General features: G+C 39.4%; 3 protein-coding genes across 4 annotated transcripts in view; all 3 read left to right on the forward strand.

Annotated features, from left to right (window-relative positions):
* LOC139974557 (uncharacterized) overlaps nucleotides 1-16373 on the forward strand; it is a 71725-nt gene that overhangs the window by 27829 nt on the left and 27523 nt on the right. The gene's annotated exons all lie outside the window — the stretch shown is intronic.
* LOC139974562 (uncharacterized) lies at nucleotides 2726-5122 on the forward strand. The gene has a single exon (XM_071981791.1). It carries the CDS (start codon nucleotides 3005-3007, stop codon nucleotides 4379-4381), a length of 1377 nt encoding a protein of 458 aa, XP_071837892.1. The 5' UTR covers nucleotides 2726-3004; the 3' UTR covers nucleotides 4382-5122.
* On the forward strand, nucleotides 8681-16093 carry LOC139974559 (uncharacterized). Of its 2 annotated transcripts, XM_071981787.1 has the most exons (4): nucleotides 8711-8838; nucleotides 9192-9502; nucleotides 11527-11740; nucleotides 12129-16093. In XM_071981787.1, exons 3-4 carry the CDS (start codon nucleotides 11540-11542, stop codon nucleotides 13770-13772), a joined length of 1845 nt encoding a protein of 614 aa, XP_071837888.1. In that variant the 5' UTR covers nucleotides 8711-8838; nucleotides 9192-9502; nucleotides 11527-11539; the 3' UTR covers nucleotides 13773-16093. The 2 variants fall into 2 exon arrangements, with proteins under 2 accessions (XP_071837889.1, XP_071837888.1); XM_071981788.1 differs by lacking the exon at nucleotides 9192-9502 and having other exon boundaries at nucleotides 8681-8838.

Genomic DNA, 16373 nt, shown 5'->3' on the forward strand with positions numbered 1-16373 from the left:
TATTCAAATCATTTACAGTAAATCTATACATGAACAAGCCAATACCCAACTAAAACTAATGAAACTCTGTTGAAATGAAGGGGCAGTGGACTCAGCTTGACTCTTTCCTTTGAGCTTCTATACTGTCTGAATGGTTTTTATTATTATTATTTTCCAGGGGTGTAGCTACTTCAATATCTAGGAGCCCAACATATTCATAGGGCGGAGGCTTGAGGTTGGAATGACACAAGCGCTCCCCAAGGGCCTACGGCCCTTGTTGTGGTCCAGAGGCAACGCCAAGGTGGGGGACCATTGGTGGTTCCCAGAAAGCTCTGGGGTATTTACAAAATTATGGGCATTAGAATGACGCATTTAACTATCTTCAAATTGCATTGGATGCGCACTAAACAGACCACAAAAGTCACCATGTGTCTTTGGCCGTCTTCTGATGGCGCTGCACAATAAGGATTAAAGTCTTTCAGCGCAACGCTTTCAGCGTTAACATTCTTCATTTCTTTCAGCTAGCTTGAAAGTCTCCCTCTAATTTGACTGTCTCCCTCTATTATGGTCTTTGCTTCTGATCAGAAACTTCACAAAATGTCAAGGACTAAAAAATAAAAAATAAAACATGATAAGATACATACGGTAAAGAAATTCACCGCATTAGAAGTTTTTTTCTTTTTAAAAAAAATATATATTTAGCTTATGAAGGAAAGGACGTATGGTGCTATTAAAAGATTCTTAGCTTTTCTCCTATAGCCAACTTGCGACAGATAGTAAACAGTAAACTCCTATGGATACTGAATGTTGCAGTCTGTGTATATTATTATCACGCTGCATCTTCGTAAACATGTCCCTGCAGCCAGTGGCGACGCTAGGGGTATTGGTCAGAGGGGGCGAGAATGGTCTGTAGGGGCGCTTTCGACACTATCTAAGCGGAGCGCCACCACAGGTTGGCGCGGAGCGTACAGAATTTTTGTGTTTGTGTAAAGATACACCCTAGATCGTCGGAAATGACCCTTTCCTGGCCTTGCTAATTTGCAGATAAATGAAGAATAAATGTGTGTCATCGCCATAAAATGTGACAAATATCAATATGTAGATGAGAGCGCAATAAAAAAGTCAATTATCGTGAATAATTAAAAAGTGGTAAAAACCTGAAAGGGCGCCAGCAGTCCATTTGAGTCCGTCAGGGGGGGGGGGAGGCATTCGCCCCCTGACTGTATGGACGCTCCGCCACTGCCTGCAGCAGGCTAATGTTTGCATCGGAATATAAAGGGCCTACGTTCATTTACTTATCTTTATTGCAACATCAGGACGGAAAACATCGGCTTAAAAAATTAGCTATAGGTGTACAATGACAATAGCTATATATACTCATAGTGAAGGAAGAAGAACCACAAATACATCTCATAATTACAAGTCTGAATTCTTGACTGACAGCTTGGAATCCATTCAGAATACTGGAAGGTAATCCATTCATTCTTACATAATTACCATATTCATTAGCGTACACAGGATTTCAAAAGTGAAGGAGGGGGGGGTGTCAAAATATCCCCCGACTGATTAACTTCAATGGGGTGAATACAGCTTTTTTTCTAAAATAAAGGAGGGAGCTGCACTTGGGACATTGTGGCCGACCCCTGTAAAGGGGGTATAGGGGTCCGCCCTCAGAATTGTTTTATATAAGTTTTGAACGTCAAATGAATAGATGTATATACATGTAACTTTAAGTACGGTACAATTTTTTTAATTAATAAATTATAATAAACTCCAAAATTGCTCCGAGTGAGTTAGGTAGTATACTTGAATCTTTACATGCTAGGCGCAAATATAAATAAAGTATTTGAAAAACGAAAGAGTGCTGCCGTTCTGTCAATGACGCCAACTTTCATGTATAACAAGGGTCAACTTTCAAAAAGGGATTAGAAAGTTCGAATTCAAGAGGTGAATTCTGAGACATATTTAGATCATAATTAAGGTTTTATAAGTAGCTCAAAACGGAGGGTTGCAATAATAAATAATAATAAATGTGCCCGACTGATTAAAGTAAGGACCTGCACTATTACGGGATGGCATGAAGAGGCGAACGATAATGGAAGGGGTGTTGCCCTTGCGTCATTGTAGCTATCTACTGTGTTGGCGGTTGAGTGGTGCCCCCTCGCTCAGATAGAAGAAAATTAGGCCGAAAGTGATGCATTCCGACTATCAAAATACCCAGACTGAGCCATGCCCCACCCCACCCCCACCCTGACTGACGATCATAAGTAGTGGTCGTGACTAATAAGTTCGGACGGTTGTCAGAATGGACACATTTGCGACAATCATTGCGTTTGCTGAGAAAAAAACGCCATTTGCACTCATAAAGATGTTTGGATGCTCGTCACAATTGGGCTGTTCGTCTCCCCCAAACAATATTTATTTATGCAGACGTAAGAGATTGTCAGATCATGATTTTGGACGTGTTCGTTATTCAACTGAGAATATGTCAATCAGCACAAAACTCATCTAGTGATACACAATGCATTAAATAAGGCTAAATGAACGTATTTTGTTATGTGTTGAATAATAATAAAGATCCATCCGTATGAATGCATGGAGGATCTGAAAATTTAATGTACAAACCAATCATTCGTTCTCGTAACGTTTATTCCTAGCAGTTTTATCGAACAAGTGTAAGAGCGTGTTGTTTTTCGAGGATTGCAGCACAGCTAAAAAAGCTTTTTTCTTCTTATTTCTTTAACAGTGCTGTGGGTGTTTATCGATCATGTACTGCAATGATACTTGCCAAAAGTTACACTGGGAGAGCCACAAGCGTGACTGTGTTCATTGGAAGAAAAAAGCCAAGAACCTCGCATCCAGGCTGCTATTATCCAGCACGCAGGACTATCCGTTTTATTTTAGTAATTCATTTGCGAATGACCTCTTGAACTTGGAGAGTAACGAAATGAGAGACAAAAATGATGGAGAGTCCGCTCAACAAGATTACAGCATTTTACTTCCTGCTTGCGGTGACCTACGTTAGATGATCCAGACGGTGTATTCACTCCCTTTAAACTTCACTGGTAGCCTGAAGTTTGTTTTGAATGATATTGACCCGTTCGTCATGGCCAGAAATGTCCTGCTACTCTATATGATAAGTTTATCTACCGAGGTCATCGCTCCAACGATTGCATCCATCTGGTTATCACTCCATCTCTCTGAGCAAGAGTACACCCTCCTCCGTACATCGCTCCATAGACTCATAGAGATGGACGCCGCCCGGTTCAAGGAAAGCACGAGCGATGTAGTTGATGTCAGTGCGCATTCATACAACGCAATGCGTGAAGTTTGGATAAGATGGGACAAACTGCAGTGTCAAAAAGGCAGTAAGGATTGTATCAAGTTGGAAGAAGAGAGACAAAATATGGTTCTACAAGACGAGGAATCAAAATTAAGTGTTAAGGGATACATAGGTCAAGTTCCAAGGCGTCACGCTGCATCCATTGATAAATGGTTCTCTGATGGCGTTATAATGGCAAAGGAAACCCAAAAAGACATACTACCCTATTACAACTACACATTCACCGGTCGGACAGTTGGACAAAGTTTCTATGCAGGAACCAATATTCCTTCACATATGACATTTAATTACTGTGTCAATAATGATTGCGTTCCCTTCCAGATGTGGGACTATCTAGACATGATCAAGAACGAAGACCATGACTCCGTCACAGAAATGTGTCATGCGTTTACCACCAAATGTGTTACCATAACAACGAACATGATCAAGCAAAGAAGGATGAAGTTGGGAATTTATATTTCAGACTTCTTGAGACTTCAACCGCTTTTACCCCGCAATGCTCAATTCGACAGCATATTCGCCTCAAATCTGATTGACTACCACAAAATATCTGTCGTGTTGGAGACGTCGGAACCCCTTCTGAGTAATGATAATCCACACGCCGTTCTTCTTACTGAGACAATTAATTGGTACGGTTATTTGGAGAAGGATGCAGACCTTCCTACTGATCCGAACATTAGAATCAAATTAATATTACGATATTGTAGTGATTCACTTGTGCAAAGTGTACTCGCCGAGTCAAGGGATAACACGGTTAACATAATGCGAGAATTCTACAATAACATGATATATTTTGTAACTTATCTACGGGCTAGAACAATCCATGAACCAGAGGTACCCTATTCTGGGCAGTCGAGGAGAAAACCTCCAACTTGGTTGGATTTGAGAAATTGGGGTAAACTTAGTCATCGTGACTTTCGCTCAGGTAGAAATAAGGTTGTACCACTTTGCCGAAGGGTAAACGCCCGGACTGTTTCCAGATGTCGTGGAAGTAGCCGTATCCTTGAATGGTATCGAGAAGATGGAACTCCTTTTGTAAACTCACACACCAATTTCTAACACCGAACCGCGATTTATAAGATCATCTGTACATGAAATCACATGTCTTTCAACAGTGGCGGAGCGTCCATACAGTCAGTGGGCGGATGCCCCCCCCCCCTCCCTGACGAACTCAAATGGACTGCTGGCGCCCTTTTCAGCTTTAACCACTTTTTACTTATACTCGATTATTGACTTTTTTATTGTGCTCTCATCTACCTATTGACATTTATCACATTTTGTTGGTGTAATTATCTGACAAAATGGCGATGACACCTATTTATTCTTCGTTTATCTGCAAACTAGCATGGCCCGGAAAGGGTCATTTCCGGTGATCTAGGGAGTAACTTTGCTCAAAAAATTTCTGTGCACTCCGCGCCAACCTTAAGGCGCTCCGCTTAGATAGTGTCGAAAGCGCCCTACAGACCATTCTCGCCCCCTGACCAATACCCCAGGCTCCGCCACTGTCTTTGAACCCCCTAACCCAATAGTAATATCATTCAAACTCACTGTCCATTGATGACGTCGTCGGTAACTTGTATGTTACTCCCGTCTAACCGTTGTCTGTAGGGAGCCATTAGATAACCTTTCATGGTAAATATTGAATCCGTAGCAGTATGTTGATCGTGTATCATGACCCGGCAGCTTATATCAAAATTTTCCTTCTTCTTTTGATTGATTATCACATAATTACAACCGATGTGTCCTTGCGGTTCCAACCTTTGTCCCGGAATCTTCATCGCAGATGTGAAGTTTTACCGTCGCCTTTAAACTTACAAGGCATTACCACAACAGGCCATGACGGGGCGGTCCGGGTTTGATTGTTTCGCCAATTAGTGGCTAATGCAGTGAGTACCATGGAAGCATTACCACGACTATACAACCCACTGACAGGACTATATAATTTGTCATCAAAGGAAATATTTTTCATTCATTTATGGAGAGGACAATACCCATCTACTTACCCAGCGCTTGAATATGTTATTGAGCAGCGTGCAGCCTTCGATATCATAATATAACTAATATCAACGGTAGTTCCTCTGTTTCTATGATAGACAGAACTTTCCGCACATGTAGAGAATACTTAACGGAACATTCAACAATAACTATGTGTTAATGGTTCATTTTCTTTCTTCATTTTTTGAGCGTTCGCTGTAACTTCTGCTCCCGTTCCATAGTAGTTCTGCTTCCGTTCCTTGTACATTCTATTTCCGTTACCTATAATGTTCGCTTTTATTCCATTCCTCTACATGTTATGTATCCGTACCCTATACGTTCTATTTCCGTTACCTATCATGTCCGCTTCCATTCCATTCCTCTCCATGTTATGTATCCGTACCCTATACGTTTTATTTCCGTTACCTATCATGTCCGCTTACATTCCATTCCTCTACATGTTATGCATCCGTACCCTATACGTTTTATTTCCGTTACCTATCATGTCCGCTTCCATTCCATTCCTCGTATCCGTACCCTATAAGTTTTATTTCCGTTACCTATAAGGTCCGCTCCCATTCCCCTGTTATGTATCCGTATACGGTATACCATATACGTTCTATTTTCGTTACCTATCATGTCCGCTTCCATTCCATTCGTCTACATGTTATGTATCCGTACCCTATACGTTCTATTTCCGTTACCTATCATGTCCGCTTCCATTCCATTCCTCTACAAGTTATGTATCCGTACCCTATACGTTTTATTTCCGTTACCTATCATGTCCGCTTCCATTCCTCGTATCCGTACCCTATACGTTTTATTTCCGTTACCTATGAGGTCCGCTCCCATTCCCCTGTTATGTATCCGTATACGGTATACCATATACGTTCTATTTTCGTTACCTATAAGGTCCGGTTCCGTTCCCACAGCGTTCCTTTTCTGTTCCCCATTATATTATCTCCGTTTCATACGTTCATTCCAGTTCTCTACATGTTATGTATCCGTTCTCGATACGTTATTTGTTTTCCATTCTGTTGTATATATATTTCTGTTAGGCCTTTCGCACATTTATTTTTAGATTGAGCTTCACCAATCTGTTTCTGGTTTCTGATTTACTGTTGTTTGACTTTTTTCAGAGCTACACGGGCCGCCGACTAAAACCATCAAAATTCTACACTGAACGAATAAAACTGGCTTGTTAATCTCCAATACATAAGGAAACTCGTCAGTAATAAAGAAAAATCATTATACCGTCAGATAAATTTAAATAATGTACTCAAATGCATCGCACAAATGGACCCAATTGTACTGTGTTAAGATTGTGTTAAGATTTTGGCATTACAAGGTGTGAATGCAGTCAACATGTATTGCATTTTTTCCCAGAACATACCATTGTATTGTATTATTTCAACATCATTTCTCCTTTTCCCCCTTTGAAATGCACAGCTTTATTATGATATTTGAGACCATCAGCACTGTGTAGTCTACCACTTTATTGATTAGTGTCAGATGTTTACAAGGTCATTTCTCAAAAATTGAAAAGTAATGTTACAGGTTGTATCTACAGCCATGCACCTATAATATATAGCTCTTATCATGCAATTAGCCTGCTCACTCTGTGCAGGATTTCAATGTCTCTTTTGTATCTGTTTTGTATGTGCAGTTTAAATGCTAAGATAAGAGGGCAGAGGGGAACGGTGGTTGTAGGAAGCGGACACACAATATGTAAGCAATAAACGGAGAGTAACCCTCAGTTCGACTCAGGGGCGTCAAACATGTGGGTGAGGGGCAGGGGATACGCCCCAATTTCTGAAGGGCGGGGACACAATATCAAATGTCCCCATCCCCACCCAGGTTTAGTGACTGACTCGTATAGGCGCTTGGCATATCATTCAGGCTCATAGTGACTTGTGCATCTCATAACGAGAGCTCAAACAAATAGAGCTACATAAGATTAGTAGTTATTAATGTTTTATTCTGATCTGCTCGACCACCAGATGAAAAGTTGAACTTTGTAACCGGTTTGAAATATGAATAATGGCATTCAATTATAGCATAAATTTAATGAGAAACCAGTAATTTATGCCCACCACCGACCCACTCACCCACTTTCAATTGGCATTGACAGCACTGGTTTGACTTAACTTAGTTTTCGTATAGATTCTTCTCGTGTATCCCGTACGCGAGACAGTATAGAATAGAAATTCTACCTGGATTGAAGCTCATATTTTAAAAGGTCTACTACAGATCTTCTTTTTTTTTAAATTTCTTTCTTTCGAATTAGATGCATTATATCTTTATGTTTTATTCTTCTCTCAAAATGTATCTTTGTTCTTGAATTAAACATCTGAAAACTTCACAGCTGAAGCCCCCACCAGGGCTAAGAATCCATTCCGGAGAAACTTAACTGCTGTGCCTGACATGTAGTTTCGTGCTTTCTAACCTGAGGCTATGAGAGAACAAGAAATCTCCGAAACGTTGCTTCGCCCCTGGACCCACTGTGAGGCTCTGAGATACCACAGAACCAAATGTCTCTTTCTGACATGTATTGATTTGCTTCAAAATCACTAGCAGAGGCCAAAAATATATACCTGAAAGTGCTGCAGCCCTATACTCCCAGCCAATAACAGTGTACACAATGGGTCTCTACATGCTGTAATTATAAAGCAAATGATCACTTTATAAGTTTCAAGTTTTTAAAACGCAGCTGGGCCAGTCAATTCAGTCGGTCCCAATAAAGCTAATTGGCCTACAGTACACACCCTCGAGAGACGATCCACTAAAGTTGACGTACTAAAGAAAACGATCAAATTCAGTCACGATATACAGACTATTCGAAGAAAATTGGAATTCAAAAGAAATCATTGTCGTCAGCAAAGAATGCCCGAGAGTGCCAGCCATATCCGGGCATCTAGAAGTGCCAAATATAACAAATATGGACTCTTGTTCCGTACCCCATGTCCATTGATGCACTGCTGCTTGCTGCGCCACTCCCGCAGGCTTACACACCCGATAAACCCGGCTCAATTTCGTCCGCTAATCGTTGGGTTATTTGATTTTCAAACCTGGCTATTGAAACACCGAAGTGTGCGAACGTACATGGTAGTAAGTGAGCATGATTGATTCATGTAGAGGAATACTTGTTACATATCGGTCAAATCGGTTTTCATTCTCTGTTTTTTTTTATTACTTTTTTAATAATAATATCTTATTTATTGTTTTCTTTGTAAATGCCTTGAATATGTAATCAGTTCAAACCCCTTTCAAAGATATCACCATTTTGAATCCAAGCCACCTTACATAAACACAAATATTTCCTGTTATACTTAGATCCTGACCTGTCAATTCTGTCGCATGTCGCAATACCAGACGGAAATCCCCGTAGACATAATTAACTTCGTGAGCATGCACAGGATTACAGAAATTACAGGCATTGCATACCAAAGAGACGGGACAGCTTACTTCACACCTAGCCTTGCATCGAACAATTGCGAGTATACTGCTCTGTGTTTAATATTTTGAGTCTGGAATAGTTTCAGGTAAGTAGAATTATTTGTTTCTATTCAAGCTCCTTAAGATTCGATGCTTATCTGTTGGTTTTACGCACAAAAAATCTCCACTTCACGACGATAGTAAATATATCAGCAGGCGAAAGTTGGATTTGAAATTGAACTATGCATGTGTCATATCGGTTTTCATTATCTGTTTTTTTTCTTCATTACTTTTTAACAATTATATCTTATTTATTGTTTTCTTTGTTTGCCATACTATGCATGCGGGTCGTCCGGAGGGTGCCTTGCCAAGTATTGCACATAATCAGTTCAAACCCTTTCCAAAGATAGCACAGTTTTGAATCCAAGCCACCTTACATAAACACAAATTTTTCCATAAGACCCCTTCCCCCAGGACGGCTTCCCCGAACGGGGTGACAAAGGAAGGATCCGCTGCGGGTACCAACTATTCTAAGAAGGCTATGCGCCACTGCTATATTCAGACCCTAACCAGTCAATTCTGTCGCATGTTGCAATACCAGACGGAAATCCCCGCACATATATTTAACTTCGTGAGCATGCCACAGGATTACAGAAATTATGCATTGCATACCAGAGAGACGGGACAGCTTACTTCACACCTAGCCTTGCATCGAACAAATTGCGAGTAGACTGCTCTGTGTTTAATATTTTGAGTCTGGAATAGTTTCAGGTGAATAAAATTATTTGTTCCTATTCAAGCTCCTTAAGATCCGATGCTTATATGTTGGTTTTACGCACAAAAAACCTCCACTTCACGACGATAGCAAATATATCAGCAGGCGAATTAAGGTAGGATTTGAAATTGAACCATGCATGTGTCATCAAAGACGTGAGTTCCATAGTCCATATGTTTATTTTCGTGATGTGCTGTTTCAACAATACTATGCCTTTTTGTGTATGAACAACGAATTTTCAGGTTCATATACTTTGATAGCTCACGCGTAGCGTTAACTGTTGGTGATTTGAAGGACTTCACAACGTGCGTCGGATGCCCCCTCCCCTTTGGAATTTTTTGCATATCCAGGTGGCCTCAGATGCAATTTGGTGCAAAATAGCACACTTCAACACCCACTCCATTTTATAAATATTTTGGATTTTCACCTGGACTTAGATGCAATTTGGTGCTCCAAATGAGATTCATACGCCCTTGAATGTACAGCATAGTTTAACTCGCTCACATAGATATTTGATATAAGCGTATATCCATCACTCAGTTCCAGGCTGTTCAGATCCAAAATTTCATAAAGGGTGTTATAACTATGTGGCCGCTGAACCTGATTCCACGAGTAAGGGAAGGAGGGTTGGGAGAATATTCACAACAGAAACATAAACGTCAAATGGTGCATACTGAGTTAAACATAGACCTGGCAACTGAAGCACAAGTTCATTGGATTCAAATATACAGTATTTTTTTACCCCGGCTTTAAATGTTAATTACTTTACTCCCCCTGTACCAGCCTCCCAGTATCAGCTTATGCTTTCTATCCTTTGGGCTTTTGGCTAGCTATGGGTCTGTATCACAAACCTAAGTAAGTAAATAAGTCAATATTATTGAATCCCAGATGGAAATTACTTATCTGCGGTGAGCAATACAATGAATGATACAAAATACAAAGAACATTGATACAATGAATGATACAAAATACAAAAAAACATTGATAATATACAACAGTTAAATGCAGTCTAAACAAAATATACACTAACTAGCTTCGACAGCGCAACTAAGCGTTACTAACGGCCACCCCCCCCCTACCCCGTGAAGTTCTTGTTGTGAATACTAATGGCAGTGCCTATAAACGAAGAACGATGTCTTTTTTTGTGACGTCAGCGACCTCAAACTACCGATACGAGCAATGATACGGTTGGTTAGAGGATTGTGCAATGGGTGACTGTGATCTTTCTACACGGACAGCAGCTAGCTTGTCTCGCACACAATTCTCGTAGACCGAGGCCACTGACGAAAGACTTTTCCTAATAATTTTACAAGCACGTTAAATAACAACATCCAGAACCCTTATGCTGGTACCTTGCGCATTACCTCCCCAGCAAGTAATAAAATAGTTCTAAACACTACAGGTAAAGGAGTTATAGAAGATGGCGAGAATATCTGGATTTATATTAAAAGTATTCCGCTTACGTAAGCAGTATAATCTTGGTTTTAGCCGTTTTTCAACATAATCTATGTGTTCACCCCAATTAATTTATCATCAATTATCACCCCTAATATTTGTAACTACTAACCCTTTCAACAATACTACCTTTAATTATCACATCGTTTGCTAATACCTTATGTCTAGTTCTAAAATCAATAACCATTTCTTTGGTTTAAGTTACATTTAATTCGAAATAGTTTCCATCACAATAGTCTACGAATCTGATAATCTGTTCAGGGTACATGTTATGGTTGCCATCAGAAACCGAACCAATAAGGACAGTGTCATCAGCAAATTTCACTAAGGTACAGTTAGGGTTTGTTGAGCGAATTTCAGATGTGTAGACAGTAAGCAGAAATGGTGTTAGAACTGTCACGTGTGGGGCACCAGTACTGCAATGAGTAATATCGGAATGAACGATATCTCCTAGTTGAACATACTGCGAGCGGTTGTTGAAATAGTTTAAGTATATATATATATACGTTTGTATGCAACCCTTGTTACCTGATTGATTCTTCTTAAATATTGTTTATCATAATAGATTTTCCCAAACAATGGACGTGAAGGAAGGATTTTGCTGGCGGTGTAACTTAAAGTTACGACAAGGAATGGTTATATGCGATTCGTGTAAAATTGCTCAATACTGCAGTCAAAAGTGCAAAGAAGCTGACCAGCTACGTCACAAAAGTGTAGAATGTCCTACATGGTCAACCAAAACGTGCGGAAATTGTCGGAAAATTGGAGCTAAATATCAAGTAAGCTATACACAGGTTGTATTTATACATGGAGCAAGGTCACGGGAGGGTCGAGGGGGTTTTGCGGGTATGTTACTGAAAGTTTACTCACATATAAATATGTAGAAATGTGTATGGTTATTTATTTAACAAGTACATCGTCTTCACATGAATATGTGGGTCATCGCTTTAAATTAATTTTAGAACTTCACTTGAGTAACAAAATCAGCAGATTTATATAGCGAAACGTTTTGAATCGGCCTTAGTTCGGTTGGGAGTTAGGAGTCTGTTATGATTTCTTACTTCCTTTGTTGCTGTGAGACTGATGTAAAGGACTAGGAGAAGTATTGCACCATACGATTATGAATCTTGTTAGCTACAGTTTTTTTTAAAATAATTTCTTCTCTAGTGTGCTGGCTGCTTGACAACGAATTACTGTAATGGTGATTGCCAGAAGCGACACTGGAAACGGCACAAACCTGTTTGTCAAATTTGGAAAAAAAGAGTAAAGCAAACAGCATTGCAACCGCCGAAATACTTTGAAGATTTTCCTTATTATTTCAGTAATTCTTTCGCTAACGACCTCCTAAATCTAGAAAGTAACAAAGGGAAGGGCAGTTCGTCAGCTGCTGACCTTAACAAAAGTGAAAAGTTTGCTTCCGACTTTAGCATTTTACTTCCTGCTTGCGGTGACCTACGTCAGATGATCAAGACGGCGTATTCACTCCCTGTAAACTTCACTGGTAGCCTGAAGTTTGTTTTGAATGATATTGACCCGTTCGCCATGGCCAGAAATGTCCTTCTTCTCTACATGTTTAGTTCATCACTAGACTACACCGCTCCGATTATTTCGTCTATTTGGCTGTCTCTCCTTCTCTCTGAGGAAGAGTATTCCCTCCTCCAAGACTCCCTCAAAAGTCTCATCGAGATGGACTCCATGCAACTGAAACAGAGAACGAACGGTGTGCTTGAAGTAAGTGAGAGGTCCTACAACACTTTGCGTGGAGTATGGCTTGGCTGGAAGAACCTCGAGGCAGGGATATGGACAAAAGTTGGTTTCAGTATTAGACAGCAGAGGAATCTTATCTATTACCGCGACCCTATAGCATTTGAGAGAACCGATGGATACATCGATCAAGTTCCGAAGCGACACGCACCGTCGATTCGCAAATGGATCGAAGACGGTATAATAGCTTCCGGAGATAAACGACTAGGGACGACATTGCAGTATTGCAACCCGACCTTCACTGGTCGTCTACCGAGCAAGACTTTCCGACCAGGGGAGTCCATTCCTCATGATTTTGTATTTACATACTGCGTCAGAGTTGATTGTTTTCCGTTTCAGATGTGGGATTATCTTGATATGATTCAACACATCGACTGTGACTCGGTCACCGAAATGTGTCATGCCTTCACCACTGATTGCGTCATCAAAGTGACGAAAATGATGAATGAGAAACGACTGATCATAAAGACCTTCGTTGAAGATTTTCTTAACATTGAATCACTTCTGACCGACAGTCCGAAATTTGATCGTATTTTTACATCCAATCTGATAGATTACCACCAAGTGGGAACAGTGCTGGGGACCCTTGAGCCCCTCCTTAACAAGGAGAACCCTTATGCTGTCATCTTGACGGAAACCTTGAATTGGCTTTTGGAGATGGATGGTGCGGATCTACCAACTGATGTGAAAGTCCAATCGAGTTTGTTCCTTCGTGCAGCATTGGATGTAGATCCAAAGATGAAACGGTTCTTTTCTATGGAGAACAGGAATTGTAACTTCTATCGTGAATATTATAATAATATGGATTACTTCATATCTTATCTCAGAGGTAGAAAGCTCAGTGATTCAGGCAATTTTCGATACGAAGGAACTAAACCAAAATTACCAACATGGTCAGATGTGAAAAAGTGGGGAGGGTTACACCTCCGCGACTTTCGCGCCGGTAGGCATAAGGTTGTTCCATTTTCTCGAAGGGTGAACGCTCGCGCTGTAAACATGAAGCGTGGTAGTGCTCGTACCCTCGAATGGTATCGGAAGGAGGTTTAATCACATACTATTACTCTGTCAAAGTTGAAAAGGATATATTCAGGTGGTTCAAGTTGATTGCTTGACAAAATTCTGAAAATGTTCTGTATCTTTATTTCACAACCATACCCCTGCATAGCAAATTGTATGGCGATGATTATAACTTTCCCGAATTGTGTGATATTTTGTGGATACATCTGGCAACAGCGTAGAGAATGACGTCGCCATGGGCAATTAAGCAGAAAAACTGTGATTTGTAATGGAAATTTTATCTAGTCATAATGTGTTACAATCAATCAACTTTTTTCTCGGGTTAGGGAAATGATATTGAGATAGGGTTTTCGGTGTGCAACTAGCAAAGTGTAGATTCCTCCTCTCTAGGATAAGCGTTACATCGTCTGCCACCAAAACAATGCTGTAATTTAGCAATAACAAAAAATATAAAAATGTAAAAACGAAAAGAAAAGAAAAAAGATAATGCAGTGAATGATCTAGATATCGTGTCACAACTGCTACTCAGTGCTCTCAAATTCATTGCTTAATAAATCTTTCCTCACTAATTAGCATCATGCACACTTATGTGGGATATGAACGTCAACTAACACTTTATCAAGCAGACAGACAAACAAGGTGTCAAAAGAAATTGAAGAACCAATGGGGATGGAGTTTTTTTTTTTAATCAAGGCATTTTCGAAAACTTGTGATAATTTAGACGTCGCTGATTACATAGTTCCTCACATGACCGGTAGTATAAATAAGAGGACTATTTTGTTATTTTGTCACGTACATAATTATTTATGGTATAAACTCTTTAAACAACTAAGGCCTTACCACATCTGTTGTTCGATTATTGAAGACAAAAAAAAAATCACACTCAATGTAACGTGATGATCAAGTACTAAAGGCATAAATTCAGATCAGATAAACAATTTTGCAAGGAGGACCCATTATTACATCTAATGCCAAGTCAATACTTGGTACAAGTTCCGTTCTATGACATTGACATGTATAGAAATGATTGGAATACGTAGTTTTATATCATATATGAAAGAACTTAATGGGTTGAGCTATGAAGTAATTTTCGATTACGGACATGTATGCAAGAACAATTTTAAATTACTATATGAGACCAAAAGGACAGCTACGTTATATAATTATTCGCTCTTATCTTCGTTTAACCAAGACTTTATCCCATTTTGTTATTAAAACCACTTTTATTATTCAAAAGTGCTCGTTTATTGCTATAGTCATATCATATTAATAAACTTTTAATTAATTGACGTTGTAAAATGAACACAGGAAAAGTGATTAAAATTACCCTTTTGTTGAAGATTATTCAATACTGGAAAAAGTTGGAAAATGTTGAGGTAATCTTATGGTTTGTGATTAAAAGTAAAGTTTTTTACCACAATTTAATATGTAATGGCAATAATATTGAGAGTAACATTTAGTAAGAAAGAAACTGTTATCTGTCCAGGTTGGATTTCTATAAATTAATTTTCTGAGAAATGACCCTTAAAACACGGAGGCACATGAATTAAAGTGGCTGGGCTACCTAGTCTAATACACAGACTATCAGGTCAGTTCCTGAGATGCAACACAAATCTCAAATAGGCAAACATAAGACTTTTAGACCCTCAAATGATGTTTACAATGTATTACAAATTTGTCAAGGACAACTTGTATTCATGTTATCCAGAGATGTGCTTTATAAGAATTTAATATAAAATATCTTTGGTTAGGTTATTAAAAATTGTAAAACAATGGATTACCATTGAGGCATGTAATAAGGAGCTGACGTATCCACCAATTAAACATTTTTATCTGAATATCCTGAAAACCAGAATATATACAGAAACGTTCCTAGCTATCAATTTCTCTATTCGCTTGGACTATCACATATCGGGCTTTAAGCCATTCTTTCATAAATATATCTATCATCTATCTCTCAATATTATATGTCAAGCAGAACACCAACAGAGTCAAGAGATTACAAAACATGAATAGTTGGTACTGTTCATTATCAACGTTATTTACTGTACACGTACATTGAGCACAAGTAGATGTAATCAAAAGCTTCTTGGCATTGTTGCATTTCAATCTATGTTCACAAAAGATCATTTTAAGACATCCACATAAAGTATAACTCCATTTAAACTCTTGAGCAGAGCAGTTTTACTGTTCGGACAAACTACACAGAAACAATGATAGGATAAACTATTGGTTTACTATAGTCTCTAACTACAATGTAACAAGTACTATTCCCACATCACAACAGATACACCTGTATACCAACACTGGGGGTGGGGTATGGGCAGGGTTAAAACTGGGGTGGGGATGGGCAGGGTTATAACTGGGGTGTGGTATGAGAGGACCAGGGTCCGTCTGGAAGGTTACGGTTCTGTGTGTTACAATCTTTTCCCTTTCACGAGAAATAGAAACACAGATTTAGGAATGCACAATATCAACAAATAAATACATCTTAGAACATTTGAAGGAAACCCCCCCCCCCCCCCAAGAAAAAACCCATCTTTCTGATGAAGACTTAATGGATGAGCGTGTATGTTTACATCCATGATTGATTCCCCATATTTCCCTTTAGTGACCCTTCTCTGTCCACCT

Source organism: Apostichopus japonicus, chromosome 9 (genome assembly GCF_037975245.1).
Source record: "Apostichopus japonicus isolate 1M-3 chromosome 9, ASM3797524v1, whole genome shotgun sequence".
Classification (NCBI taxonomy): Eukaryota; Metazoa; Echinodermata; class Holothuroidea; order Aspidochirotida; family Stichopodidae; genus Apostichopus; species Apostichopus japonicus.